This window comes from Musca domestica, unplaced genomic scaffold, assembly GCF_030504385.1.
Source record: "Musca domestica strain aabys unplaced genomic scaffold, Musca_domestica.polishedcontigs.V.1.1 42, whole genome shotgun sequence".
Classification (NCBI taxonomy): Eukaryota; Metazoa; Arthropoda; class Insecta; order Diptera; family Muscidae; genus Musca; species Musca domestica.
Genome location: NW_026712329.1, coordinates 7,237,186 through 7,264,863, shown reverse-complemented (window position 1 = coordinate 7,264,863; position 27,678 = coordinate 7,237,186). Strand labels below are relative to the sequence as shown.

The following is a 27,678-nucleotide window of genomic DNA, read 5'->3' as shown; positions in this document are numbered from 1 at the left end:
CCTCGGAACCCCTCACAAATTGGACCGTATACGTTAAAAGAATTGTGTCACAAAAAAATAAATGATGGTGGTCCTTTCAACAAATATGTGCTCAGGGAAATTGGTGAATCAACTGCAATGTTTTTTTTTTGTACAAAAAAAATCACTTTTTTAAACAGAATATTTACACTACTACAATATTTCTAATCATGAGTTCTGTTCGAATTCCTCATTCATTCGTTCTTTCATTTCGATTTCGTACAATTTGGTGAACTACGAATTCAGTGTAGATATGGCAAAATTATATATATTTTTGCAGGTTCTGGAACAGAGCATAAAAAGAAGATGCCATTGTGAAACTATGCAGTGACTACCAGTTACTTTTACAAAAACTTGCCATTTCTCTGTATTTACAAATGCGGTATTTGTAAACTTCGCATCACTTGCAAGCAAGATTCGCTTTGTTTTGTTACAAGGATCTGGAAATATGAGCGGGGAGTTTAATATATTTGGGAATTTAGATGCCCTAAAAAATGGTAAGTGATGAAATTGCCAAGAATAATTCTACATATATTTAAGGCTCAATTTTATTCTCTCTGTTACAGTTAATCTTTTGGATAAACTCAAATCGCTTGAAAATTCAAATGCCGCTAAGGATGCAAACGACACTAATGGATTGCTCAGTAGCGATGACAGCGATTTGGATAAGGACTTTGAATCCATGCTGAACAATAATGTAACCAAAAAAAGTCCCTCGAAACGTAGAAAAATGAATAATGTTGAGGCCAGTGACGAAATCTGTGCGCAAGCAAAGTCTAAAAATGCTAAAGGAACTGAAGACACTGTTGCCTCCAAAGATAAAAAAGATAAAGCAAAGAAAAAAGGTCGAAAGACAGTTCATCGCAGATCTACTTCGTCTTCAGAGAGATCCTTGTCTCCAACCCTAGATTGCTTAGTAAATTTCGATAAGAATGCTGGACATAATGATGTTATGGATACAGTACCGGAATTGCCCAGAGTAACCAGAAAAAGCTTTGACGCCTTAAGGAAAATAGCAGAAAAAAATGCAGCAGCTGCTGCTGAAGCCGAAAGAAGAGATAAGGAAAATACCAGCAAAATAAAAGGACGTGGTGGAAGAGGGAGAGGAAGGGGACGGGGACGGGGTCGTGGTCGTAGTGGAAGAAATGCTATTGCCGAAAATCTATCGAATGATAATAGCTGTTCTAATAATACCGACTCAGATGGAGAATATGTTCCCCAGGCATTGGGGGAGGCAGATACGCATGCCCCCACCTATATACCATCTCCTGTAGGCGTATTAGCAGGTTTGCCATCCATTATGGAAAGTTTCTTGGGACTAGCTCGCGGGCGAGGTCGCCAAACAAGAAACAGCCAATCTGCCCGTTCTCGGCGAAATCAAATGGCAGAACTTGCAGCACGGTCTACACAGGTTGACTTTGTTGATTTAGTATCTAGTCCATTGCCTCGTGTCGAAGGTACAATATCTCTAGACTCTGATGGAGAAATAGATCCCAATCAGCAGCCCATAAGTCTTGGTAGGAGGAAACATACAGAAACTACTTCCACGCTGGACGTTTCAATTGAAGAAGATAATCCCGAAATATCTGTCAAGATAAAATGGAACGGTAAACCCGAATCATTTAAACTTCGCAAATACCAAAAATTTGCTGTGATAATTCAAAAATTAGCTGAACGTGAAAATGCTGGTATGGATAGTATTGTTTTAAATTTAGATGATCGTATTATAACAGCAGATGATACTCCCGAGTCGATAGATTATAAGATTTTCCAATTTATTAGTGAGTATATAATTTTATGGCTTAAAATCCTACATATCTTTAGAAAAAGTAGAAGGATCTAATATTATTCCCAACCTGAGAAAATCTCAGTAGGATCTCAAACGAATCACGTTTCAATTTCGAATTATGGTTTTGTCTTCCATTTACAGACGGACGTGTTGTAACTATGAAATTTAATTCGCCATTAGCTACGGGCAAAACGGCAGTTACAAAGAAACATCGCAACGCCAATCAAATAAGTGTGAAAGTGCAGTCGGATAAATGGAAGAGACCGCTTCAAATTGATATTAAAAAAACTGATTTATTTCGTATTTTGTATATAAAATGTGCCGAGGAGTTGAACATAACAACGGAGAAAATCAGTCTGAGGTAAGCTATTTAACAATAAATACCACTCAAAAAAAAACTATCACTTTTATTTACAGTTTTGATGGCGAACCCCTAGAACTTAATGATACTCCAGCAGATTTAGATTTGGAAGGTGGTGAAGTTATTGACTTACGTCTCAGAGAATAAAACACTTCCCAAATATACCATTCCATTCCAAATTTGGTTTTATCTAAATTTCGTATATTGTATGCATTATCTTTTTATTAGTTGCATCTATTGAATTTTCTTAATTTGAAACAAAATATTTATGTATAACCGTTTTAAATAATGTATGTTTTTTCTTAAAATATAGACAAATTTGTCAGAATCGTTAGAATCTTATAATTTTTAATAAAGTACAATGTAATAAAAGCTTATAGTGGAGCCTAACATGAATGCACTGCATGCACTTATTTTTCTCAGAATGAATATTAAAAGTCTATTTGGAACAACTTTCGAATCCCATATATCTACGGATGAAGTTTTTGATAATTCTTCTTTAGAACTTTTTTTGTCTAAAGTAAACTTTTAGAATGCCTTTTGTCATCAAAAGACATTTGGAAAAGTCCTCTACCTATAGAAGATTTAAATTTTCCATTTTAAATGATCTTAACAAGGTTTACCAGCATTTACTAAGGGAAGACCTTTTGAAGACTTCTCAGAACAATGTAGGACCATTTATAAGTAATGAGAGGAGCATTGCGTTCTTTAAATTTTGCAAGTGCGACGATCCTGCACGCGGTTGGGCCGTGATATTTTAATTGAAATGAACCCGCTTTGATTTTTAATCTATCGACGTATTTATACCAAGTAAACATGACTGGATGGGTGGTGTGCCTGGTACTGGTGCGCATGGCATGCAGAGTTTTTTAGAGCGAAGTTGTAGGACGCCTGTGGAGTTGATACGGAAATATCATTACTGGATTTGTAATTATATATGTTGATAGACAAGTGACATTCAAATCACATAAGTTGTTTACTATAAATTTTGCATTGATTTATAGCCGCGGAACGGTACTTCTTTAGGTACTTAATTACACTTATTCTTTATTAGTTTGCTGGTCAAATAGGTAATAAAATTCCGGAAATTAGTCCAGCCTTTTAAGATAGGACAAACGCAGAGCACACAATCGATTACACTCTTAGACCACCGTTTAGCTATTTTATTTTTTTCTATCTGAAAAGGCTAATCTAATTTCAGATGAAAATCTACAGTGTCCAAACTAATCTGGTCCATGATGTTGAGGGGAAAGATCTGTGTGCTTCTGTCTGACTTTATTGTGGACCTTGACCCAAGCCCTTGCATTCGTTCGTTACGAATCGTTTATAAAAATGCTCTTGATTACGGGTCAAACACGCAATTTTTAAAATAAATAAATATTCCAAAAAGGATTTTGGTCCACTTGAACTTGATAATTAAAGTCATCCTCATGACTCAAATTTTTGTGACTCAAATAATGTAAAAATTACCAGGCACTGAAAAATATGTCATTCCAAAATAAAAAATGGTTTTAAATTTGAAAATTATAGGAAATCTCTCGGATTGTCTAAAAAGGCAAAATTGGACTTGGTAGCTACTTTTGATTTAATTAAAACATCAACTACTCCATAGACAGGATGAGCACAAACCATGTTATAATTCCAAACTAAGAATAACAACAAATAGCGAAGTTTCCTTTCAACATAATAAAAAAAGGCCGGCCAAATAACCCACCACCATATCCCCTTTTTTATAACAGGGGAAAATGGAAAGGAAGAACAAACAAGGATTACACCAAATATTCATTAGATACATTACGTTTACAAGTGAATTGAAAACAACATCAAAAGTCAACATAGCAATTCGATGGAAGCTAATATTTGAAGTGAGTGTGGATGTGAGAAGATAAAGTACATAACATATGATGGTATGATTAATTTTAAAATTAGATCTATAATTGGTGATGTTTAAACAGAATTATTTGACGTAGAACTAAGATTTTTAGAAAAACATCAAAATGGGTGGAAAGAGTTTTTATTACTATTAAAGTAATTTTAAGCTGCTCACTCACTATACAGGAGGCTTCATCCCTGCAAATAATTTCTATCGCCTGAGTGACGAAAACTTCAATTAAAAATTATTGCTGATAAGAATGTACAATCTCATTCTTATCCAAGAATATAAGAATAACTAATGAAACTGTTCCACTTCTGAGATAATAGCTGGTGTGAAAGTTACCTAAGCGATGGAATCTTAAGTAATTGTTTTTGGAAAACATGATGTGTCGCTTTTTTATCTTCCTAAAAGTCACGCATTATTAATTGCATATCGTTAACAATTGAAAATTGCCAACTATCATCTTTTTTTAAGAAAAAGAGTCAGAAAAGAAAAAGAGTAAAGAATTGCTGAGAGAAGATAAAAGCCAATTTTAAACGTTTGCAGGGACAGAATGAAAAATGCAGGGTTAGATAAAAAACTGCAACAAAGTCATTTTTTTCAATTTTACTGAGTGAAAGCTAAAATTTCGGAAATAGCATCAAATTTTAGAATTTTTTTAGATTTGTTCGAATTGTTCACCTTTGGCACGAATTATGGCCTTTAAACGGCCAATGAAACCGTCACACGATGCCCGAATGGGCATTATGCGCTGGAAATAAAGTGTGGAACCTCATTGTGTAACCATTCTTGGGTTGCGCGTGCTGAGTCCTGTTGGAATGTCGAAGGCCTGCGGCCAAAATGTTTACGTACCAAAGGCTTTAATACACCCTTCAGAATACTTTCGCTATAATATTCTGCATTTATTCTGATGCCACGGTCGATTAATACGAGCGGAGAGCGACCATCGGCTGTTATGGCGGCCCACATCAATGCCATGACCGACGCTTGAGTTCTGGGGGCCAACCGAAGGTGCACATTTTTAGCTGACCTCTTTGGCAAGTAAACACGATCATTATGTTCATTTACAAACTGCTGGACTACGAATGTTTTCTCATGGCCAAGCGAAGCAACTCTTTAGCTCTTTTGAGTCTATTTCCTTTCTGTTGCGGTGTAAGTTCTTGAACTTTTTGGAATTCCAATGGCTTTACAACGAGCTCATTTTTCAATAATTGCTGTATGGAATACCATTTTTCGGCCACTGCGACGCGGTTTTCGATCAAGTTGCTTCTTTACTTTGCGAACCATTTCTGCTGATGTTGCTGTTTTCTTCCGCAGCTACGCTACCAGTACCACGGTAACGAGCGAAGGTACGAGACACAAAAGATTTATGCACATTTAAATGCTGGAGTGCTCTAACGATAGCCACTTGTGGTTTTCCAGCCAAATATAAAGAAATCACACTATCACGCTTGAATTCCATCATGAATAACTTTTTTTCTGGACAATTCTCACCAAAATGCTTTTGTACGCTTGTAAACAATATAATGAGCTGTCACTGGAATACTATTAACAGCTGTCGAACGAGTGGCTTAGAAATGATAGCAGTCTGAAGTTTGCTGCAACTTTTTCATTTCATGGATGAATATTGTTTTGAAAATGCGTACTTTAACGAAAAGAACTAAATGCTACTAATATGGTATTGGGTGAAAGGGTAGAGCTGAAATCCTGTAATTTGATATAGACGTGCATTGTGCAATGGTTTTACTAAAAAGGCCTTACACAAATATTTTATAAACGCTCAAATCATCGTTTAAATGTGGCACATTATAAATTATTTCCTTGTGAAAGCATATTTTTAAAAATATTTATAAAAATCTTCAAACATTGGATTTTTAAAAACAAATTCTAAAGGCTCCTATCATATCAAAAATATTTTCTAAGGAATTTTTGATTTTTGAACGCCGAATGTTTAAAAAATATTTCCTTAAATAATGTCTTCTTCCTATTAAAGTAGTCCTCTTTGAACATCAATGTGATTTTTTTAATATTTTCATATTCTCTACTTTTTATATAACTGAATATATATTTTTTTACAAAATACTGTTTGATTCGACCCAGTCTTTTATCTCTAACACCACATGAGCTTTCAAAGCATTCACCTAGGCATAAATTGTAAATATGAAATAAAAACAACACAACTAACACGAGTTTTCTTTGGCTCGGTGGGGTGGTTAAGAGGGTTGCTGTAAAGGATGTTTGCTGGTTGCTTCTTAAACGGGGGATGCGATTGTGGTAAAGTGGGTGGATGGTTGGTTTTTACTCTTAGGTGTAGAGATTTAATGGTTCGCCATGATGTGTTCTCCCACAAAAGGAATACATAAATTGCTGAGATTTCAACTTTTACAAATGAAAGAGCTGTACATATTCCATTTGAAGAGCACATTTATGTGAAAGAGTTTACGATATAACTCGGAAAAGAGAATTGCGAATCCGATGAAATAGTTGGCACAACATTCGCTGGAGATGTGCGCGCCTTTACATTCTGACACTGTGTGTGTGGATTTCTAAGGATATTTCTCTTGTTATTATTACGTGGTGGTTAAGAGAAAATTCCTATGAGATGAGATACAATTATTTTGTGTATTGTTTTCCCAGAGAGCTTTTCCAGTCATATAAGAATCCATGTTCAGCCTTATGGCCTGTGTTATATGCTGCATAGTTTTAGGCAGTCAGAAAGAGTACATCCTTTGTGCTAAACGGTTGCTTATTTTTCTTGTGCATTCCCATGCTAGAAGACCACAACAACAAAAACAAAAGAAACAGACAAACGCCTAAGTGAAAAAATAATAAAACAAAGAATATTTTTTTTGAAACAAAGCAAGATTTTATTGAAAGTCATCGTGATTTTTTCAAAAGGTGCTTAACAAATTGAAATATTGTAATGAAAAAATATAGCAAATAATTAAATATTTTGTTTTTCACATTCATGTTGTTGTTATTGTAGCAATTTCTAGTGACGTGAAAATCTTAAACGTTTGTTGGAGCGTATGTGTGTCAATTTCATTATTGTGATTTCTCTACTTAAACTGAATATACTGTGTACAAATGTGTGCATGTGTGTTTGTGTGTATCCTTTGGTGTCTGTTTTTTGTCATAAATAATTAATGATGACAAGAAGAAATTAAATAAATTTACATAAAAAAGCCATTAAAATTAAAGTCACAAACAAACTTAACAAGTGAGAAAAGTGAGATAGACGGACAAAAACAAACAAAAAATAACAAGGATTCAAAACAAATACAACTTTGAAAACAGCAGTATACGCACATAGTATCATTACAAATAAAAAATACAGCAATTTTAAGTGCAGCCCTCTTGTAGTTATTTTATCTGTACAACTTGGTTGTTGTTATTTTTTTAGTTTTACATGCCAATTAAAGTTTGTTGTCTCTTTGATAGAGCTCCCCTGTATACAGTTAATAGTTTCCATTTAATTTTTGGTTTTGATTATTTTACAATAAACAAATGTAAGTGTGTATAATTGTATATATTAAAATGAAATTATAAATATAAACCAAAAATCTGCAACATTCCTTTATTGCGTCGAATGCCTCGTAATTGGATAGTATTTAACCAAATAACCACTGGATGTAGGCGAATTTCATTAAGAAATTTTATTCTTGAAACTTCAAATTGTAGGTTTTTTGGTCGGGAATTTAATAAGAATTCAAAGGTCACAGTCTTAAAATTTTTTCGAAAAAAGTTTTGTTGTTGATTTTTTGGATTTGATGCAATTTCCTACCAAATTGGCAACTTTTCACATTGGAAATAGTGTAAGACATGACGACAAGTGTATATGGAACTCAAGTTACATGGAACCCAACGGCCAGGGCCTCCGGAAAAATTAACGTCTAACATAAATAGTGCCCAAGGGACATGACGCCCAATGGACATAACGACCAAAATTGATTTTGTATGTTATGATCGGCTAAACGCCGCACATTATTCAGAATAGCTTCTTCCTGTTCCCTTTGAATGCTTTTTACCATTTAGGAAGTATTTTCAATTTTTTCCTTCTGTTTTGGGCAGCTCCAGCATTTCTTTCAGAAATAGTGCCCAAGGAACATGGCGCCCAATGGACATAACGACCAAAATTGATTTTGTGCGTTATGATCGGCTAAACACCGCACAATGATTTAGAATAGCTTCTTCCAGTACCTTTTGAATGGTAAAAAGATATTTGCCAGACTGGTGATAATTACAATATCAAAAATAATTCAGGACCCTATTGAAATCACGATACAGCCCACCTTATTTGACGTAGAGTTTTAAATGTTGGCACAATAGTTTGTATTGTATCTAGGATGGTATTAAAAATGAGACATACACGTCATCTTTTTCGTTTAGCCTCCATATTCCATACTTCCTAATATTCGGTATTTCGATGATTTTTGCTACATTTTTTCACGGAATTGTTTAAAATTTGATATTAAGAGTTAGAAACGGGTTCTACTCTAGTGGCATCCACTTCTGTATAGATCCACGTTTTACTACAGTCTCAATATAAAGGTACCTTTCGATATTCGGCATTTTGATGGTTTTAGCCACATTTTCGACCGATTTGTGGAAAAAGTGGTATTTGTAGTTCGTAATGGGTTCTAGCTCCGGGGCGTAACATTGGATATGTACGTTCACGTATAGTGCAATTCGGTATTTTGACGACATTTTTATTATACCTTACACCACACCGTGGTCAGGGTATTATATGTTTGTAACATAGAGAAGGAAGCGAGTGATTCTATGCAGAATGTGATTCTATGCAGGTCATCAAAAGGAACTATGGGTCTATAGTTCCTTTTGATGATCTGCACAGAATCACATTCTGAGTCGATTCATGCATGTCCGTCCGTACCTCCGTCTGTCCATTAAATTTTGTAAACAAAGTACCAGTCGTATTTATTGTTCGACTAATATGAAATTTTCCACAAAACATTTGTTTGGCCCTAATCAAATTGGAGATAATGGGTCAAAAATTACATATAACTCCCATATATATCTTCGTCTGATTTTATTGAACACCAAATGTGTAATATTAGTCCAAATGGGATGGAATTTGGCACATATAACCAAATTGTGCCAAAAGTTTGGCCTGGCCGAAATTAATGTTTTTTCTATTAAACAATTGTCATTTGATGATGACTCAATATTTTTATAAAAAAAATCGGAAAAATAATTTCATGCCCACTTTATGGATTTTCAGACTTTTCCTATTAAATTGGAAACATTTTCCAGCTACTTTGGCAGTTAGTTCATCCATTGTCTGGTTTTGAGCACAATGACCAAGGCGCCATATAGCCCAAATGTCATAATACTTGCCAAAATAGAATTAAACATTTCCAGTTATGGAAATTTCAACCTTTCAAATGCAGGTTGTAAAAAGGTGTAACGTCCGCCAAGACGGTTATGACTTAAGGGATTTGTTGTAACTACCTGAACCGATTACCTTCACTTAAAATTTCTTAACTCCCCGACAATATTGGCTGAAACGTGGACCTGGGAGGTATCGTTACTTGTGGACTATTTTTCTGTAAAATGGTTCTCTGTTTTCATAGTAGCTTTTAGGCAAATCGATTGAAAAATGTGGTGAAGACCCTCGAAATAGGTAAAATCAGGAGGCATATTTTTATGGACGCTACTCCAAAAACATTGACCTACATTTTCTACCCCCTTAGAAACCAACGTGCCAAATGTGGACCAACTCAATTGGTGATACCTTCATATGAGGTTTATACCTATACGTGGGCCTACATTAACATATTTGCAAGGATGGCTTCTACTAAGAGCTCAAATTACCAATGTTAGTATAAACTAGTAAAAAAGTGCCTATGTTGGGCCGGTTCGAACTTTTAATACCCTCAAACCATTTTGAAGAAGAATTTATATGGCGACTATACGAAGACGGGAGGACTTGCATTAGTATTTTTTCCGAGCTTCAAATACGAAACTTAAAATAATTCCGGTGAATAATGCCGCTAAAATTATCAAAATGCCGAATATTGGGAGGTATCGTTATTTGGGGGGCTATACGAACCGTGGATCTGCATACAAAGTAATACCCACTACGAACTTAAAATACCAAATTTGAAACAGTTTCTAAAATCATAAAATACCGAATTTGGGTGGACCTTCATTGGTAATTATTTGACATAGGTTGTTGACTTGAACCATTTTCGAACTTAACCTGCCTACTGACAAAATACAAATATTTGCAAAATTTTAGCCTTCTATCTCAATCCGTTCCAAAGACACACAGATCGACTTACAATTGTACGCTGATCAAGAATATATATATTTTCCTGGGTCTGACATGAGCATTTCCAGGAGTTACAAATGGAATGACAAAGTAAATATACACTGCATAGTATGGTGAGGCTAAAAAATGGCTAAAACGTACTGAAACGTAGATCAACAAGACCGATATTTTGTACAAATGATTCCAAATGTAACCGAATGGTCTGTATTGAAGGTTAAAACACAACAGGGTGAGATGAAAAAAACTGCAACCAACTTCAGACTGATGTAATTTTAAAGTCACTCGTCCGACAGCTGTTAAAATTTATACAAAAGCATTTTGGTGAGGATTTTCCAGAAAAAAAGTTATTCGTAATGGAATTCGAGCGTGATAGTGTGATTTCTTAATATTTGGCTGGAAAACCACATGTGGCTATCGTTAGAGCACTCCAGCATTTAAATGTTAATAAATCTTTTGTGTCTCATACCATTGCTCTTTACCGTGATACTGGTAGCGTAGCCCGACGTCAAGGAAGTGGACGGAAGAAAACAGTAACATCAGCAGAAATGGTTCGGAAAGCAAAGAAGCTCGTGAGCTGGATATATCGCAATATCCCATTCGGCCGAGATTGAAAAATGAGCTTGTGCAAGAACTTACACTGCAACAGAAAGAAAAAGAGAGTTGCTTCGCATGGCCGACAGTGGTGAACTGCCGAATTTGGTTTTCTCCGATGGGGAAACATTCGTTGTTCAGCAGTTTGTGAACAAACAAAATTATCGTATTTACTTGCCAAAGAGGTCAACTGAAAATGTGAACCTTCGGTTGGCCACCAGAACTCAAGTGCCGGCTATGGCGATGGTGTGGGCCGCCATAACACCCAATTGTCGCTCTTTGCTCGAATATTATAGCGAAAATATTCTGGAGGGTGTATTAAAGCCTTAGGCACGCAAATATCTTGACCGCATACCTTGGACATTCCAATGGGACTCATCACCATCGCACTCAGCACGCGCCACCCAAGAATGGTTACAAAATGAGGTTCCTCGCTTCGTTTCCAGCGCACAATGGCTCAAAAATCTCCGGATACCAATCCGTTGGACTATTGTGTCTGGAGTATTTTGGAAAGTCGGCACTGAAAAATACCAAAGTGTCGATCTCCTCAAGCAAGCGCTTCACCGGGATTGGGCCAAAATACCACAGAGCAACATTCGGACAGCGTGTGACGGTTTCATTTGCTGCCTGAAGGCCATAATTTGTGGCAAAGGTGGTCAATTTGAACAAACTTAAACTTATTCTAAAATTCGATGCTATTTCCGACATTTTTTGCTTTCATCAAAATATTTGAGGCAATTCGTGTATGGTTAAGACTCTATATAAAATGGACCTTAAAAAAGTTTGGTCTGGGAACCCAAAACCCTTTTGGGATTTTTATCTGCTAACCGAAAGTGGTAAACTCCACTTATAAATTATATTTTAAAGTTGCAATCTTTGGAGTTACATCTAAGAGGGTTTAGATGTGAACTATAGTAATTTAAATATTAAATGAAAAGTTCTGAATTCGAGTGGCTAAGTTCGAATTTCAAAATGAATGATTTTGGATTCAAATTGAAATTATAAATCAACGCAATTTGAATTACAAATAGAAAAGTTTTAAATGGTGCTCTCATATTCAGAAATTTAATATTGAAAATCAAATCTTTATAGACCCACATTAGTCAGAAGTTCCAGTGCGAAAGTTCTCTTTCCATTTGACAGTATTTTTTTAGCTTATTCGACAACCACAACCCCACCAAATTTTATGCTTTTTTCCAATTGTTTCCATAAAGATTTTCACAAAATCCCTGACGAATTATGTACATATCAAAGGTGATGTATAGCATCATAGGGTCGTGACGGGGTCAGTTATATGAGGCTATGTTCTTTTTCGCAAATGTTTCAACAACGCTTTTAGTTATGAGTGTTTGTGTTCGTGAGGATTTTTCTTTGCTCTTTATACACACACATGTATACATCGTGTTAGTTGCGTTGGTGTTTGTTTATTTTTGCGTCTTGTAATGAATTAACTCTCACCTTAAATTTTGTTTTGTTCCTATTTTTGTTACATCCTTTTTGTGTATTCCGTGAGTGTATCGAAATTAAATAAACAACAACAGCAAAAACTGGTGAATCAATGCCTCCTTTGCCATTAGATTTGTCAATAAAAGCACACAGAAGAAAAGAACACAACCTTTTTTTCATACAATAACAAAAATAAAAATTAATAACGTGACGTGAATTCTAATTCGTAATATATATATTAAAAGCTCAACGTCAAGAATGAGTGCTCAGGGCAATAATAAATGTGTTCGAGTGAAAAAAATAAATGTTTATAATATTGGTTTATAGCCGGCTCTGAAGGTGAGAAAATTGGATTGTTTTCGTCGAAGAAAAAGTAAGGCCAAGGAAAACAAGAAATATAAATATCGATAGCTGTGAAAGAATGTGGAGAGCAAATTAAATACTTTTAGAAATGAAGAAATTAAAAAAATTGATAGATTTTCAGCTGGGTTTCGTAAAAATTAATATTTCTTTGAAAACAGTTTAGTTATGCAATTTTGATTAGATTTGAGCTCTATCAATTGTTAGAGCTCTATCAATGATAGAATAGTTTTGTGTCCAAAAAAATTTCAACGTCTCAATATCAAATTTGAGATTTTAGCTCTATACATTATCTAAATATCAACACCTATAACATTCTTAACTCCAAATCCAGTCCTATTCCTCCTACCAATACTAAATTTTTGTACCATTTAGTACTTTACGTACAAATATAGAACGCATTTCCAAACCATTGCTAAATATCAAACACAAATACCATTAATAATTTAAATATCATATATCAGAATTCTATCTCCATCCCTTCAACCAAGGCCAACTATAGTACACATTACCGAAATCACTTCCATATGTCCAGGCCCTAATACTATATTTCGGATTAAAAGCACTATCTGCACACCCAATATCAAATTGTACCAAATTTAGTTATTTTCGTATAATTATGGTACACATTTCCAAAACCATCCCCATAGCTCAATTCCAAATACCAACAAAGATATAAAATTTCAAAATTTCGCTTCATCCGTTCACACTAAGCCAAAATATTTCAAATTTAGTACCATTTATAAAAGTTCGCATACTTAGTACACATTTTCACACATTTAGTACGATTTTCCAAAAACCTGACCCCCGTGCAAAATGTCAAGATTCTAGCTTCTATACTCTGCTATTCAGTTATTTCATTACTCTATTACATATACAGGGTGAGATAAAAAACTGCAACAAAGTCAAACGCCATAATTTTTAAATTTTCTTTAAATTTAATTGAGCGAAAGCAAAAATTGTCGGAAATAGCATCAAATTTTAGAATAAGTTCAGATTTGTTTGAATTGGTCACCTGTGGCCTTCAAACAGCTAATGAAACCGTCACACGCTGCCCGAATGTTGCTCTGCCGTATTTTGGCCCAATCCCGTCGAAACGCTTTTTTGAGGTGATCGACACTTTGGTATTTTTAGTGCCAACCTTGCTTTCCTAGCTACTCCAGACACAATAGTCCACCGGATTGGTATCCGGAGATTTTGGTGGCCATTGTGCGCTGGAAATGAAGCGAGGAACCTCATTTTGTAACCATTCTTGGGTGGCGCGTGCTGAGTCCTGTTGGAATGTCCAAGGTCTGCGGCCAAAATGTTTGCATGCTCAAGGCTTTAATACACCCTCCAAAATATTTTCGCCATAATATTCGGCATTTAATCTGATGCCATGGTCGATTAATACGAGCGGAGAGCGACCATCGGCTGTTATGGCGGCCCACACCATCACCGTGGCCGGCGCTTAAGTTCTAGTGGCCAAGCGAAGGTGCACATTTTCAGCTGACCTCTTTGGCAAGTAAGCACGATCGCTTTGTTTGTTTACAAACTGCTGGACAACGAATGTTTTCTCAACGGAGAAAACCAAATTCGGCAGTTCAGCACTTTCGGCCAAGCGAAGCAACTCTCTTGAATTTTCTTTCTGTTGCAGTGTAAGTTTTTGCACTTTTTGGACTTTCGATGGCTTTACCCCGAGCTCATTTTTTGATCTTTGCCGAATGGAATATTGCGATATGTTCAACTCACGAGCCATTTTTGGGCCACTGCGACTTGGGTTTCGATCAAGTCTCTTCTTTACTTTTCGAACCACTTCTGCTGATGTTGCTGTTTCCTTCCGTCCATTTCCTTGACGTCGGGCTACGCTGCTAGTATCACGGTAGCGAGCGTTGGTACGAGACAAACAAGATTTATTCACATTTAAATGCTGGAGTGCTCTAACGATAGCCACTTGTGGTTTTCCAGCCAAATATAAAGAAATCACACTACCGCGCTTGAATTCCACCACGAATAACTTTTTTTCTGGAAAATTCTAACCAAAATGCTTTTGTACACTTGTAAACAGCTGTCGGACGAGTGGCTTAGAAATGGTTGCAGTTTTTTGATCTCACCCTGTAGTATGCTTGTAGTACACATGAACAGCGACTCTAATGAAAAAATTCAGATTGCAAGCACTATCTGTACTATTTGGTACTTTTCGTGCATGTATAGTAAAAATTTCCATAACTACCTTTTTATCACAAACCTACCACTAACAGGAACTCCTATACAAAATTTCAAAATTTCGCTTCATCCGTTCACCCTAAGCCAAACTGTTCCAAATTTAGTACCATTTAAAGTTTAGTACCAAAAGTTCGCATACTTAGTACATTTTTTCAAACCTCCTTCATATATCAAACTTACTTTCAAAAAGTACCATTTTAGAAGTTTTGTTTCAGTTTAGAACTTTTCGTAAACTTAAAGTTCCTTCATCGGTGACTCTCCAAATTTCAGAATTCTAGCTCATTCCGTTTGTACAATACAAAGTATTCAATTTTTGGTACATTACTTTTCGTATTATTTTGGTACGAGTCTCCAACAACCCAGCCCACGCGCCAAAACTGACCCCCTTGCAAAAAATCAAGATTCTAGCTTTAGCCTTTACTAGGCGTTGATTCTCCACCAGAAAATTATTTCACTACTCTATTACATATAGAGATGTACCATACAAATCTATATATATAAATGAAAGTTGTGTTAGTTACTACGCTTATAACTTAAGAACCGCTGAACTGATTTTAATGATTCATTGTCTCTGGAATTGTCTCTTATCCGAAAAGGATAATATCCAAAAAAATCGCGTAAAAATGTGATATGTTAACATTTTCATTTTGACTTTTGAAATGTACAATAGTAATGTTTTATTTTGCATGATTTTTTCCATTTTGACTTACTTTTTTCTAATGTACATTTGTAGTGTTTTTTATATTTTATTTTTGAATTCGAATATTAATACCAATTTATTTAATTGACTTGATTTCTTGAGAACTGAAATTGATAACGGGTTACATGGAAGTGTAGTACCGAATTATGTGGTGGCGAAACGGAATAGATGATACCGAAATAATTTAATGCGGTCACACCAAAGTTAAAAGAAAATTACTTTTTCAAAATCGTTAAAAAGAAACACGAAAAAAGAGATCTCATTGCAACAATTCTCAAAACGGGAAAATATCGAAAAAAATTCCAATGGAATTGAATTTTAAAATAAAAGTACATTCTATTGACAAACTTTGTAAGGATCTTTAAACAGTTGCTGTAAAAAATCAGCGAACAAGTTAAAGATTTTTTCAATTTGTTATTCTTCTTTTGTCAATTTTTTTCAATTTGTAATATCATATTGAATTCAGTGGATTTTTTGTGAACAAAATAAAGAATAATTTTTCACTATATACAATTTTTCACCAAAAAAATGAAATAAGTGCGAAATACGATGGTAACTGACATCTACCTTTCAACTCCAGGGCCTACATCGTGCTTCAGCTGGAAGATGCGCAGACATTTAAACAAACAAAAATGACCGAAAAAGACTAATGGGGCTTATTTCAAAGCGTGGCCCTACTTCTTTCCTGTGACAATAATCCGTCCAATGAGAGCTCAAAATGCAAAAATTTTTGGGAGTACAATCAGTAAAATACCAAATATAAAGGGTGCAAAATAGTAGAGCGAATGGGACTTTTAGTAAGAAAAGGATTTCTATCCTTCCAAAAATTCTGCCTGAACATTTAAGATACCTTAAATCGCTTTAGCAGGTCATGATATCGATCATAAATAATCATCGTATGATTTAAGCCATTTTTGGAGCCTTCGCCATTTTCTTCTATTTTTGGCCCTTATTTGGCATCTTTGTTTCTAAGGGGGGTAGAGAACCTCTTCGCATAAAATTTTCGGAGTAGGGCCCATATTGGTCCCCACATTGGAGTATCCCCAAGTCCACTTTCACATCTAATGTGTGGTCAGAAAAGAAAAATTTGTATTCTATTTAATTTGTAACCCCCAAGAGAATATTGGTTGGGAATGTAGATTTGGGATATACATCTATATGAAATAAATTGTGAAAACATGAACAAATTACAAATATAAGAAATTAGCACGGGACCGAATATTTGTTGAATCGTCATTAAATTATACTATGATGAAAAATATGGACTCCAACTTACAATTTAAATGGCAAATAAAATTAATTCCCATCTTACGGTAATGGATGTAAAATAGCTATATTTTTGATTTGGCCTCTATTTGTCATCTTGGATTATAAGGGGTGAAGAAAGTTTTCAATGTAGGTCGATGTTTCGCATTTTACCATATTTCAAAGGATTTGGCTAAAAATGAGTATTTGGGGATGAAAATCTTACACAAAAATTTCAACATATCTACAAATTTTAGGATTTTCTCCATGTAATAGTATCCCCTCAAGTCCACCTTTTGGCGGACAAACAGACCGACATGGTTAGGGGGACTTAAGAGGACTCTAATGCACAATTTGAGGTGCTAATGGGTTCAAAAAAGTAATTAACTTTGCCTATTCTTAAATCAATTAGCCCTCAATTACGAGTTGTACAAAGTACAGTAAATTCCAAATTACTGCTCATTTGACTAAAAATTAAAAACTAATCGACCAGTACGTGAACATTTATAACATTCATATCTTTGAATAATCATGCTTTGACAAATATGCATAATAGACAAAAACTATGGGCCGGCAACGCGGACCGGGCCAGCTAGTATATTATAAATGTTTGTTTTTAAAACATTGTTTACTTTAAAAAAATTAGCAATGTTTCTCAATCCGCTGCAAATGTCCTTATAATTTCACTGTACAATAGCCAGTCTGCATTGCGAAAAATTCAAAGAAGACTTGATAGCACTCGTTTGTTGATCAAAACTCCAAAGGAGTCTCGGTTTCTGGAAATTTTATATTATAAAACATCTTTTCGAGGTGTTTAAAATACCTTCTTAATGACCTCTATAGATAGGAGATCTTCTACATATTTGGTTCCAATAAATCGAATCACTGATTCTGTTGATGCAATTTTCGAGGACAACAACAATTTTCTCACCTGTCAGATAATGTCGATCTTTTAAGCAATTAACATTATATATAATTATATATAGATATCATTAGTTGTAAAATTATAGTTTTTCTAGCTGTCCTAAAATCCAACATATCTTTTAGTGTAATTTTAGAAACATAATCAACAAAACTGTATCGAAAAAAAATAAAAAACACAAAAAGCAAAAAAGAAGAACCCACCAAAACAAAAAACGCCTTAAAATAAAAACGTTTTGTCTTTACGGTACGAATTTGTTTTAACAAGAAAATATCAACGTGATATTGTCATCGTTTTTAGAGCTATTGCTAACACCGCCATCATCCACATCATTAGTGTCATCAACGTAGTTGTCATCACCTTCGTCCCTCCCCACTATCATCACACCATTAACACGACATATCCCCCTCGGTAGTACTCAATGGTGTTAGTTTCAAGGACTTGCATCGCAAAGTATCGGTGAAATTTTATACGCTCAACATCAAATTTTGTGCGCAACTAATAAATATAGAGCAGCTTTTGGTATTGTGCCATTGTTGCTGCTGCTATCAAATTACCATTTCCACGTTCCAAAGTACCGGCAGCCACCGTTCAGGAGACAGGAGTCAACAGGGCGTGAAGGAATTCTACACGTTTCATCTATCATCTACAAAAACGACAAGAAATAACAACTGAAACAACAAATACATAATGTGAGTATCTATATACATACATAATATATAAACAATATTATATATATAGGTGAATGTACATATAACAAACACACATTGGCAAGGATTCACATAGTTAAATAAAATATTTATAGGACTTCGCCCCCCGCCCATTAAACATTTCCCCTAAGCAAATTTTCTGAGTCTGACTTCTATTTCTTCTATTTCGTCAGAACACACAAAAACAAAAACCAGCAACATTTAATAATTTATTTAGAATTTCCGGGCAATTACATTAAGCATATTATCTTGACGTCTGCATTTAACATGTATGGGAATGGGATGTTAATGGATTCCATTAATGTTAAATAAATGTTCAAAATTGCCTTTAACAAAGAGAGTAAATATTTGAAATTAGTAGGGAGGATTATGTCTAAAATAATTTTCTAGGCTTTTTTTAGTCTTTTCCAAAAAGACGACATGTTTTTTTATATTTTTTTTCTAAAGTACTTGGCTTTTTTTTAAATATTTTTCAAAAGGACACTTGGAGTTATTGTCGTTGATTTTTTAAATATTTTCCAAAAGAGCCATTGTGGACTTGATAAATATTTTCTCCGGCACTGTCACTGTCATAAATGATGTTATTATTATTTTTTTAATAATATTTTCTAAAAAGATTATATTAGATTTTTAAAAATATTTTTTCAAAATGGCATCATGGATTTTTTTTAATTCATCAGATTGTAACATGCTGACGGAAATGAAATAGACCCACCGTTCCTTCATATGATCTTCATAAAATCACATTCTGAGTCGATTAATGCATGTCTGTCCGTCCACCGTCCGTCCGTTCGTCCATGTATTATTGTAAAATAAAGTAGAGGTCCCATTTATTGTGATTGAGATGAAATTCCACCCACAAATCATTTGTTTGTCCCAGGGAAGAACCTTAGTGAATTTGGTGATAATCGGGCCAAATTTAGATATAGCTCCTGTATTGGTCCTAATAGGATGTATTTCGGCACATCCGCCCAAATTCAGACTTGATGGAAGTACTTTAAAATTTGTTGAAAATAAGTTCAGAATAAGCTATAGCTTCCATATAGCTTCATTCCTCACATTCGCAATATGCACAGAATTATATTTAGTACTAGAAATCACATGCAGCTCCGAAAAATCGATGCCAAATTTAGCTCTTATATATATCTTCATGCGGTTCCAGGTTTTTTGTGCATCAAATGGTTAATATAAGCCCATATGGAGTGGATTTCGGCACGTAGGTCTTAATTTAGCCTGGAGGCAAGTATTTAAATTTTGAAAATCGTTAAGAAATTACTATAGTTCCTATATATACAGGGTGAGATAAAAAAACTGCAACAAAGTCAAGCGCCATAATTTTTATACATTTTTTTTAATTTTATTGAATGGAAGCAAAAAAATGACAGAAATATCATCAAATTTTAGGATAAGTTTCGATTTGTTCGAATTGGTCACCTTTGGCACGAATTATAGCCTTCAATGACCAATGAAAATTTCACACGCTTCCCGAATGCTCTGCGGTATTTTGGTCCATTCCCGGCGAAGCGCTTGCTTGAGGTGACCGACACTTTGGTATCTTTTGCTTTTCAAAATACACCAGACACAATAGTCCAACGGACACATTTTAAGCTGACCTCTTTGGCAAGTAAACACGATTATTTTGTTTATTTACAAACTCCTGGACAACGAATGTTTTTTCATCGGAGAAAACCAAATTTGTTAGTTCACCTCTTTCGACCAAGCGAACCAACTCTTTAGCTCTTTTGAGACTATTTTCTTTTTGTTGCGGTGTTGGTTCTTGCACTTTTTGGAATTTCAATGGCTTTACCCCGAGCTCATTTTTCAATATTAGCCATTTTTCGGCCACTGCGACGCGGGTTTCGATTAAGTCGCTTCTTAACTTTTCGAAACATTTCTGCTGATATTGTTGTTTTCTTCCGTCCATTTCCTTGATGTCGGCCTATACTACCAGTATTACGGTAACGAGCGATGGTACGAGACACAAAAGATTTATTCACATTTAAATGCTGGAGTGCTCTAACGACAGCCACTTGTGGTTTTCCAGCTAAATATAAAGAAATCACACTATCACGCTTGAATTTCATCACGAATAACTTTTTTCTGGGAAATTCTCACCAAAATGCTTTGTACGCTTGTAAACAATATAATGAGCTGTCACTGGAATACTTTTAACAGCTTAGAAATAACGGCAGTCTAAAACTGGTTGCATTTTTTTCATCTCACCCTGTGCACATTTTTTAACTATTATACGTAATAGTAGTATTACTAAATTAGTTTAAAATATATTTTCTAAAGGACTATCAGTGTTATAACTGCACATATCTTAAATTCATAATTTTTCAATTGCATTTCAATCGCATTTTTTCCAAAAGGAAAACCAATTTTTTTTTCAAAATTACTAATGTGGGTTTCTTAAAAATATTTTTGCAAAAATACTATCAGGAAATTAAATGAAGCTTATTTTTAAAATATTTACAAAGGGTTATAATATGGCTATAACTGTAGCAAAACAATATATTTTCTCATATTCAAATAATATAGTTTTTTTCAAATTCTATCTAATTCAGCATCCAAAATGTAAAAACGATAATAAAATATGTATTTTCCATTTCTAAGGATTTATCATCCATAATCTTAAAATGGAATTTCCTAAGTATTTGCATACAATTCAATATCTGCGTAACCTGCTTCCTTTCTTTGTATGTTCGTCATAGTGAGCTTATATGATTGTGGGCATGCCTTTGCAAGCGTAGACGTTTTAATAATAGAAATTTAATTCTAAAGAACTTTTGAGAATTATGTTCAAGTCCTTCTTTCATAGTTTGCCGACTAGACACACACACATGGAAGGGAGAAGGTGAGCAAGTTTGAGCGGTGTTCAGACATTAGGACTTTGGTCGTGAAGTGGCACCTCAAGAAGTTTTTAAAGTTAACTTCAACTTCATCTAATTACACTTTGGGTGCAAAGACGTTTCGCCCTTTCGTGGAGTTCTTTTATGATGTGAAAGAATGTTCTTTTTTCTTTATTAATTTTCTAAACGAGTGGTGATGTGAAAAACAAGCGTGGGGTGGTATGATCAGATTATAGAAGACATTTTAACGGTCTTCTGTCTATAGTAAAAGTTTGGAAGGGCGATGAGTTTTTAAAAATATGTATCTATTAAAGAACTGTGGGAAATATATGAGATGTCCTTTAACAATAACATTTAAGATTTTCCATTTAAATTAAAATTTTTAGAGATTATTTTTTTAAATGTTATCATAGGTATAAACAGTTTGCTAGTATTTTGAAGGAAAACAAATAAAAAATCTATGTTTACAGCCCTTTAACTATTTTTGCGACTAAACCCCTTATTGACCTTCAAAAAACAAATTTAAAAAAGTCCATAGCCATAGCGCTAAAAGTCCTTAAAATCAGCTCTTAAAGACTCTAAAAATATTTCTGTAGATCTATGATTATAGATTCTTTAAAATAGATAAAGCATATAGTTCTTTAAAATAATTAAAAAATTACGATTTAAGTTTGGATAATTGTTCAAAAATAATTTTCCAATACTACACAAATGTAGTCTTTGGATTTTTTGGTAAATCTATTTTAATTGCGATAAATAATCTACAATTTACAAATCTACAATTTTAAAAAATTTAAAAACATCTATTTTTTAACTTTAATATTAAAAAAAAAATTAATAAATAACAAATGCACAACTATAGATTTTATATGTCTTAAAAATTTAAAAATAGTGTTTTCGCTCCGACAGTCTTTAAAATATTTTCAAAAAGTCCAGAAAAAGAAAACAAAAGACTATAAATATATATTTTAAAAATCCACGGTTTTATTTTCAAAAAAATTCACGACTGCTAACGCAAAATCCATCAACAATATTAGTTAAAATTCCACGAGTTCAGCTCTGATAGTCCTTTAACAACTATTGTTAAAATCCCCGATTATAGCTCTGATAGTCTCACAAACATATTTTTAAATAATCTATAAGTATAGCTAAAATAGTCCTTCTAAGAATGTATTTTTAAAATCCTATGCTATGTTACTCAAATGGGTTGCCATTAAAGCTGTAAAAGTCCTTCAAAATATTAGTAAAACATACAGGGTGAGATGAAAAAACTGCAACCAACCTCAGACTGCTGGCATTTCTAAGCCACTCGTCTGACAGCTTTTAAAATTATTCCAGTGACAGCTCATTATATTGTTTACAAGCGTACAAAAGCATTTTGGTGAGAATTTTCCAGAAAAAAGTTATTTGTGTGATTTCTTGATATTTGGCAGAAAAACACAAGTGGCTGTCGTTAGAGCACTCCAGCATTTAAATGTGAATAAATCTTTTGTGTCTCGTACCATCGCTCGTTACCGTGATACTGGTAGCGTAGCACGACGTCAAGGAAGTGGACAGAAGAAAACAACAACATTAGCAGAAATGGTTCGAAAAGTAAAGAAGCGACTTGATCGAAACCCGCGTAGCAATGGCCGAAAAATAACTTGTGAGCTGAACATATTGCAATATTCCATTCGGCAAATATTGCAAAATGAGCTCGGGGTGAAGCCATTAAAATTCCAAAAAGTGTAAGAACTTACACCGCAACAAAAAGAAAATAGACTCAAAAGATCTAAAGAGATGCTTTGCTTGGCCGAAATTGGTGAACTGCAGAATTTGGTTTTCTCCGATGAGAAAACATTCGTTGTTCAGCAGTTTGTAAACAAACAAAATGATAGTGTTTACTTGCCAAAGAGGTCGGCTGAATATGTGCACCTTCGGTTGGCCACAAGAACTCAAGCGCAGGCCATGGTGATGGTGTGTCCGCAAACATTTTGGCCGCAGATCGTGGACAGTCCAACAGGACTCAGCACCATCGCATTCAGCACGCGCCACCCAAGAATGGTTACAAAACGAGGTTCCTCGCTTCATTTCCAGCGCACAATGGACTATTGCGTCTGGAGTATTTAGGAAAGCAAGGTTGGCAGTAAAAAATACCAAAGTGTCAATCACCTCAAGCAAGCGCCGGGAATGGGCCAAAATACCGCATAGCAACATTCGTGGAGCGTGTGACGGTTTCATTGGCCGTTTGAAGGCCGTAATTCCTGCCAAAGGTGACCAATTCGAACAAATCTAAACTTATTCTAAAATTTGATGCTATTTTCGACTTGTTTTATTTCATTCAATAAAATTTTAAAAACACGTGGCGTTTGACTTCGTTGCAATTTTTTTCTGTATACGCTTATAACTCAGATAATCCCTCAAAAACGACTACTGAATATTTGCAGCTGTTGTAATCTTACAAAAAATCTTTGATTACAGCTATGATAACCCATCGACAAATATTTTTGAAAACTCAGTGGCTATTGTTATGATAGTCTATCAAAAACTGTTCCAAAAGTAGGTTAAAACTATTCTCTAAATGCTCCTCAATAAATTTTTAAATGTTCATATTCCATGAGAAATTATTTTTAGAAAACCCACAGTGACTCCGAAAAATATATTAAAATAAAAAAATAGACGAGTTCAGACGTGGTAGTCTTTACAAAATCATCGAGTATAGCTCTGATAGTGCTTTAAAACATATTTTAAAAAAATCCACGATTAGAGCGAAGTATTACAGCTGATAGTCATTCAAAATTAAATTTAAAAAAATGTAATTTCTGCAAAACTATTTTCAAAAAATAAATTTGTTTGTTTTTTTATGTAGCTTTAAAAATATAATTATTACTCTGGTAGTGTCTAGAAGAAAATTATTTAAAATCACTGATTACAGCTGCAATAGTTCTTCAACATTCTTACGAAACTCCCTCGAAATATAATTTTAAAAATTCACAATAGTAAATCTCAAAGTCATAGTCAACTATATATTTAAAAAAAATCACAGTCATAACTCCGATAGGGCTTCATAAAATATATTTCCAAAATATCTACAATTACAACTTAAAAAAAAAAACAACAACACGAAACGAGATATTCCCTCATAAAATATTTTTAAAAAATCCCCATTTATAGCTGAGGTTGTCCTTTCAAAAATGTTTTTAAAAATTCACTATAGCAACGGTAAATGTCTTTAGAAAAATGATATGAAATCCCCCAATATATCTGTAATAATCCTTGAAAAGTATTATCCTTCATATAATATTGAAATTACCTAAGCCTCCAAAAGATCTTCCTCATATTGAAGACTGTCAAAAAGGCTTCGGCCTATAATATCCTTGCTTAAGTGCCCATCAAATATGTAGGTAATAGCAAACTGAAATCACTTTCATATCAAAACTGATTCTTATCGAAAGTATCACTGAAAAATATGTGTCCCAAAAATGAAATACGTGTTATTCATTTTCCCAAATAGAAATCCATTTATTTTCTCCCGAATGCATTAGAGAAATCCATTTACGCAACAATAAAAAGGGTGTTCCAATTTCGTCAAAGTCCTTACATTTTCGCTTCGATGCGATGAAACACATTACCCCCAAAAAGAAGAGCCGACTAAAATCTAAAAGCATTTTTTACAGCTTTTTTTTGTAAAAGGTAGCGGCATCATCAACAACAACAATAACAATAACAAAACAAGTCAAGAGGCATCCAAGCAAGAACACCTGACGTCACACAATGACACCGGCTCAAACAGCTTCTGCAGCAGCAACAGCAGTTACAACAACATAATACTTGGGCAGCCTGCTCAGCAGGCCCTTTTTTGTTGGCAACAACAATAACAATTTAAAAATTTGCATACGAACAGCATTTAGCGTTAAGAGCGGCAAAGCCAGCCGGCAACAAGCTTGCCAGTGCGCAACAAATCGCACATCCAGCATCATCAGCATTATTTGTCATCTTTGTTATTGTTGTTTCTGCTTTTTCCTCATCTGTGGCTCCTCCTGATTCTCTGTTGTATCCTTTTAAAAGAACAACAAGAGAGAATGTCACAACTGTGCTGCTGCTGCAAAATAGAAGTGAGCAACATGTAGAACGGCCATTGAACCGTATTCTCTAGTATTTGTGGTTCCTGTTGTTGTTGTTGCTGCTGGATGCAATGGTTTGTAATGTCGTGGTTTTGTGTGATGTAATTTAAGGATTCCATGGCATTTATTGTTTTCCACCCGCTGCCAGTTTCACCCGCTTCCAGTCCAGATTATTCTGGGTGTGCGGTTTGTTTAGTGGGCTATGAATGTTTGAATGGTTGGTGGTGTACAGAGGGTGCTTACATATATACTATAATATTGTCAAAATTATTCATGTTTGACAATATAATTATCTATGTTTGCGCAATGAATTATTCACATTGTTGGAAAAAATGGTCCACATTGGTGGACAAGATTATCCACGTTTGTGGATAATATTATTCCACTTGGATACAATTGTTTCATAGGTGGATATAATTTATCCACTTTGGTGGGGAAAAAATATCCCCGCTCGTAGATAAAATTGTTCACGTTTGCTCTGAATTTGTGGACGAAATTATCTATATTGGTGGATAAAATTATCCACTTTTGTCGATAAAATTATCCATGTTTGTCGATAAAATTATCCACGTTTGTGAACAAAATATTATCCATTCTGTCGAAAAAAGTATTCAAGTTTTCGGATAAAAATATCTACATTTATTGATAAAATCTATAATTTAGTGAACATGATTATCCATGTTGATGTATAAAATATCTAGGCTCGTGGATAAAATTATTCACAATGTATGATAATTTTATCCATGTTCGTGGAAAAAATATTTACGTTGGTTGATAATATTATAATATTTCTGGATAAAATTATGCATATTGATAAATAAAACTACCCAAATTCGTGGAAATTATTGTTCACATTGGAGAACTAGGATATCTATGTTTGTGGATAAAATTATTCACCTTGGAGGATAATAATATCCACGTTCATGGAAAATATTATTCAAGTTTGTGGATAATATATCAACGTTGGTGGATTAAATTATCCGCGTTTGTAAATAAAATTATCCACAATTGTGGATAAAATCATTCAAGATTGTGCATAAAATTATGAATGATTTTGGATAACATTATCAATGACTGTCGATAAAATAATCCACGTTTATGGACCAAATTATCCATAATTGTCGAAAAAATCGTTCATGATTGTGGGTTCAATTATCCATTATTGGGGATAATGTTATCAATGATTGTGGATAAAATTATCGGTTTATGCGGATGAAATTATCAGCATTTGCGAATAAAAGTATCTACGTCTATGGGCAAAACTATCATTGATTGTAGATAAAAAATTCACGTCTGTGGATAAAATTATCAGCTTATGTAAAGGCGAATGTTTTGCTTGAAGATAATATTATCTATATTTTCAGGGTGAGATAAAAAAACTGCAACAAAGTCAAACGCCATAATTTTTACATTTTTTTTTTTTAATTTTATTGAATGAAAACAAAAAATGTCGGAAATTGCATCAAATTTTAGAATAAGTTTAGATTTGTTTTAATTGGTCACCTTTGGCACGAATTATGGTCTTCAAACGGCCAATGAAACCGTCATACGCTGCCCAAATGTTGTTCTGCGGTATTTTGGCCCATTCAAATATTCCCACGGATTGGTATTCGGAGATTTTGGTGGCCAGTTTGCGCTGGAATTGAAGCGAGAAACGTCATTTAATAACCATTTTTGGGTGGCGCGTGCTGAGACCTGTTGGAATGTCCAAGGTCTGCGGCCAAAATGTTTGCGTGCCCAAGGCTTTAATACACCATCCAGAATATTTTCGCGATAATATTCGGCATTTATTTTGATGCCACGGTCGATTATACGAGCGGAGAGCGCCCATTGGCTGTTATGGCGGCCCACACCATCACCATGGCCGGCGCTTGAGTTCTGGTGGCCAACAGAAGGTGCAAATGTTTAGCTGACCTGTTGGAAAACGAATGTTTTCTCATCGGAGAAAACCAAATTTGGCAGTTCATTACTTTCGGCCAAGCGAAGCAACTCTTTAGCTCTTTTGAGTCTATTTTCTTTCTGTTGCGGTGTAAGTTCTTGCACTTTTCGAAATTTCAATAGGTTTACCCTGAGCTCATTTTCAATATTTGCCGAATGAAATGTTGCGAAATGTTCAGCTGATGTTGCTGTTTTCTTCCGTCCACTTCCATGATGTCGGGCTACGCTACCAGTATCACGGTAACGAGCGATGGTACGAGACACAAA

The 27,678-nt window shown here is 34.5% G+C and overlaps 2 protein-coding genes across 4 annotated transcripts in view; both read left to right on the top strand.

Annotated features, from left to right (window-relative positions):
• The first annotated feature begins 320 nt into the window (after nucleotides 1-320).
• On the top strand, nucleotides 321-2,564 carry LOC101895653 (uncharacterized). Its single transcript, XM_005180384.4, has 4 exons — nucleotides 321-515; nucleotides 585-1,799; nucleotides 1,949-2,168; nucleotides 2,225-2,564. Exons 1-4 carry the CDS (start codon nucleotides 467-469, stop codon nucleotides 2,313-2,315), a joined length of 1,575 nt encoding a protein of 524 aa, XP_005180441.1. The 5' UTR covers nucleotides 321-466; the 3' UTR covers nucleotides 2,316-2,564.
• A 1,124-nt stretch (nucleotides 2,565-3,688) lies between these two features.
• LOC101893470 (endoplasmic reticulum aminopeptidase 2) overlaps nucleotides 3,689-27,678 on the top strand; it is a 153,301-nt gene continuing 129,311 nt past the window's right edge. Inside the window, exons 1-2 of one of the 3 annotated variants that reach the window (XM_059127066.1) lie at nucleotides 6,774-6,942; nucleotides 17,934-18,500. The gene's annotated coding sequence lies outside the window, so the exon portion shown is untranslated. Of the gene's footprint in view, nucleotides 4,034-6,773; nucleotides 6,943-7,174; nucleotides 7,554-17,933; nucleotides 18,501-27,678 lie in introns of those variants that run through there. The other 2 variants (XM_059127067.1, XM_059127068.1) reach the window with 2 other exon arrangements.